The 3,457-nt window shown below is 43.8% G+C and overlaps 1 protein-coding gene across 1 annotated transcript; it reads left to right on the top strand.

The window, feature by feature from the left end:
* Positions 1 to 1,338: 1,338 nt before the first annotated feature.
* VTP21DRAFT_2588 (uncharacterized protein) lies at positions 1,339 to 3,333 on the top strand (the record flags this gene model as incomplete). The annotated part of the gene is made up of 6 exons (XM_069392796.1): positions 1,339 to 1,671; positions 1,916 to 2,128; positions 2,211 to 2,304; positions 2,539 to 2,869; positions 2,977 to 3,068; positions 3,140 to 3,333. The coding sequence occupies 6 exons, from the start codon at positions 1,339 to 1,341 to the stop codon at positions 3,331 to 3,333; spliced, it is 1,257 nt and encodes a 418-aa protein (XP_069250476.1).
* Between the last annotated feature and the right edge of the window lie 124 nt (positions 3,334 to 3,457).

Genomic DNA, 3,457 nt, shown 5'->3' with positions numbered 1-3,457 from the left:
ATTTTGTCTCAGCCTTACTTGATTGGTTGGCGTCACGTTGATTCTCAGCTTATAGTTCTCACATGGTATGTCAGTGATTTTCATATTGATGGTTGTGAGAGAGATCTCAAAGACGAAAATTCCACAATTGCCCCATCATAGGTTGATCGCCTTCTTCCGTATATATGATTACGTCATCGAATGACCTAATAACTAGTAATTCGCTATTTAACAAATAGAGGAAACAATGAACTCCATTGGAGTTAGGTCAGTGCAAATGATTATTTTAACTGTTATCTTCTGGTGAACATTTATATTTGATTCCAACATGAAATGGCACGTTAATTGATATCCTGGAGAGTGAGCACTAACTCCTCTTATCGACCCTATATTTATATATCATAATTTTTTCTTCAGATGCTGATTTCATAAGGGATTTTCTGGAAGCATTCACTTGTATTATTTTCTACATGAGGAATATATATATACTCTCGTCCAGGCATATTAAACGCCCCCAATTTTTTCAAGATCCAAATTCTGTATTTCCGGGAAGCAGTAATGCGGCGATTTTCATATCTAGTTTTAAACGGAGATCTTTTTCTGTGCAATCTTGAATTCGCTCTAATTCTATTCAATGCATCGGTTATTCCTGTAATGGATATATTGACATTATTATCCTCCTTGAATTTTACTTTAGCGCCAGGAGTATTCTTATACAGGCCAATCTTGAGGTGTCGAAGGAGCAACACTTTCTTGTTTTTCCGAAAGTATGCGTAAGTGATTTGATATCGGTGTTGGGAAAATGGTGTACATATAAACTTCGGCTTTAACCTATGGAGCTGCAACCAATCTTAAGTATATGCGAGATCATCTAGATATATAGACCTTCATTACGTGGGGAGCCAAACATGTAGGTGGCTTCTATTTGAATGCTTTTCATTTAGTAAGGCCATAAAGGTGAGATTAGATACAATTCAAAAATTATCACCCTAAGTACCGGTAGATTCATTCCATATAATCAAAGACGAATTAGTGGCCTTAGATAAAGCAATCAAAGAATATATGGCCTCCATCTTAAGTAGAGAAAGCTGGACCCAGCGGAGAAGGCTTCTCATCCAACTTCTCATCCTACTGCTGTACTGCACGAAAGATTGGGGAGAAATTTCGTCATCGACGAGATAGAATTGTGTGAAGATTTAGCAGCACATAAAAAGGAGCGGAATCGCTCACAGAGGCGGCGAAAAACCTCGCGCCAGGAGGAGCCACCACAAATCCCGGCACAGCAACCACAAGTCACTTCGTCGAACAGAGCAAAATACTGGAAAAAGACGGGTGGGGCAAAACAGCCCTCCCCGTCCAATGTTTAGCTTCCGACGCAAGCCCACGACAGGTAGAGCCACGCGTACCGGTCGGGGGACGTTTGCGAAAATACAGAAACGCGTGGCGAGGAATCCCCGCTCCTCTATGGATACGCAAGATAATCAGAGAAGGTTACAAAATCCAATTCTGGAAGGAGCCGAGGTTCAACCATCTCCTCCAAAGAGACTCCCAGTCGACCACCAGGGCATGAAGGCCATTTCCGAGGAGGTGAGATCACTATTGGAGAAACAGGCTATAGAGGAAGTCCCACGGGACGCCCCAGGAATAGTCTCCAACATCTTCGTCATATCGAAGAGCTCGGGCAAACACCGTGTAACAGGACGGCTTATTTTCACTATGTGACGGTTAATTTCATTCATCATACTTATTTTAGGCTTATTATTATTACCTTTTTAATATTTGTTTTATGGTTTTATAAAAGCTGCATCTTTAGTCAGCCTTTGTAAAAGCCAGATTATGTCATATTAGTTGATTTCCTATTTTTCATATATATATATATATATATACTCATTCAATCTATTTTGTTGTTCCTCACCGATCTTCTATTTTTATAAAGATCTTCGTCTACCATTCGAACCCTGTTACAACGGATGCCCTAATGCAGGATTGGAGCAAAGAGCAGAACCCATATGCCAATCCTCCGTGGGCTCTGATAGCACGGGTCTTACGCAAAGTGTTGCTGGAACAGGTCAAGCTGACGCTGGTGACCCCGCACTGGCCATCAGCTCCCTGGTTCCCCCTACTGCAACAGCTGAGCATAGCGAAGCCAGTCAGAATACCGAGGAAAGCGATCCAGCTAACCACTCCCCTAACGAGACACCCCCTCAAGATCAAGTCGTGATTTTTGACAGCTTGGCGCATCTCAGGGAAGAATTGCGTTCGCAAGGCTTATTGTAAGATTTCTCGAGTTCTGGAGGGATCGGAGTTCCAAAGATTCCAAATCAAGTAAGTCAAGAAGAAAAAGATTGATGAATTTTTTCTTTACAAAAAAATCAAGGACTATTTATGAACTTCCGAAAACATTCTTTAAATAATACAAGTTGGCGTAAAATGGTCAATGTAAAACTGGCGTAAAATCACAAAACTAAAACTATCTATCTAAGGTAAAATATTCCAATTTGCTGTGAAGATAAGAGATAAGAAAAATACCTAAAGTCAAATCATTACACTTATCCTTAGAAGCGCAAAATGTCATACTAAGGGACCACGAAAAGGCGGGGAAGCGCAAGAGTTACTTTTCGGCGCAGAAGAAGTGGTTCGTGTGGTGCAAAGCAAACGACGTGCCTCCTTTCCTCGCTCCTGCGGTGGTAATCGCTAATTTCCTGGCAAGCCAATACGCACAGGGAAAATCGGCGGATTCCAGCCATCTATATCGCTCAGCCATCGGGGAACTACAGACAAGCCATCCATCTCATCTCGATTCCATCGTCGCTAGATTCCTTAGGGCAGTAGACAGATTGGCACCCCCCTTAAACCTGGCGGAAGGCCCTATCGACATCACCCCGATTCTGTAACATCTCAGAGGAACGCCCAACACTGAACTATCCCTGCGCAACCTTACTTACAAGTTGGCGTGGCTCCTGGCGGTAGTCACCTTTTCTAGAGTATCCGATCTAGCACGCATGGACCTTCAGTCGATCGCGATCGGAGAAACAATGATGAAGGGGAAGATAATAGCACCGAAGGAAACGAGAAGAAATCGGCGCATCGTAAAACCCTTCCATGTCCATCGATTCCCAGACACCAACCTCGGTCCAGTAGAGTGCTTTGTTGAATATAGGAGGCGCTGGCAAGAGCAGGGTAAACTGCAACAAGGCTCAGAGGTATTCCTCTGCCCTGGAATTGCTCGCCCTGCGAGGCCCGCAACGATTTCGTGATGGATCAAAACAATCTTCGCAATCGCCTCACCCGACGCAAGAGCCCACGACGCGCGGAAAACAGGAGCCACCCTCGCTCTACGAATGTTCAATGTAGACACAGTGGTCGCAATAGGGAATTGGTCTTCCACCACGACTTTCGACCTATATTACCGCAGGGATAGAGCTGTAAATGCCGATATCTCGGGCGCGCTTCTCTCCTTAGAGCCCGAGGAAGCGCT

The sequence above is a fragment of the Calcarisporiella thermophila genome (genome assembly GCF_041956535.1).
Source record: "Calcarisporiella thermophila strain CBS 279.70 unplaced genomic scaffold VTP21scaffold_14, whole genome shotgun sequence".
Taxonomy (NCBI): Eukaryota; Fungi; Calcarisporiellomycota; class Calcarisporiellomycetes; order Calcarisporiellales; family Calcarisporiellaceae; genus Calcarisporiella; species Calcarisporiella thermophila.
Note: the sequence above shows the minus strand (reverse complement) of the source record. Positions and strands in the feature narration are given on the sequence as shown.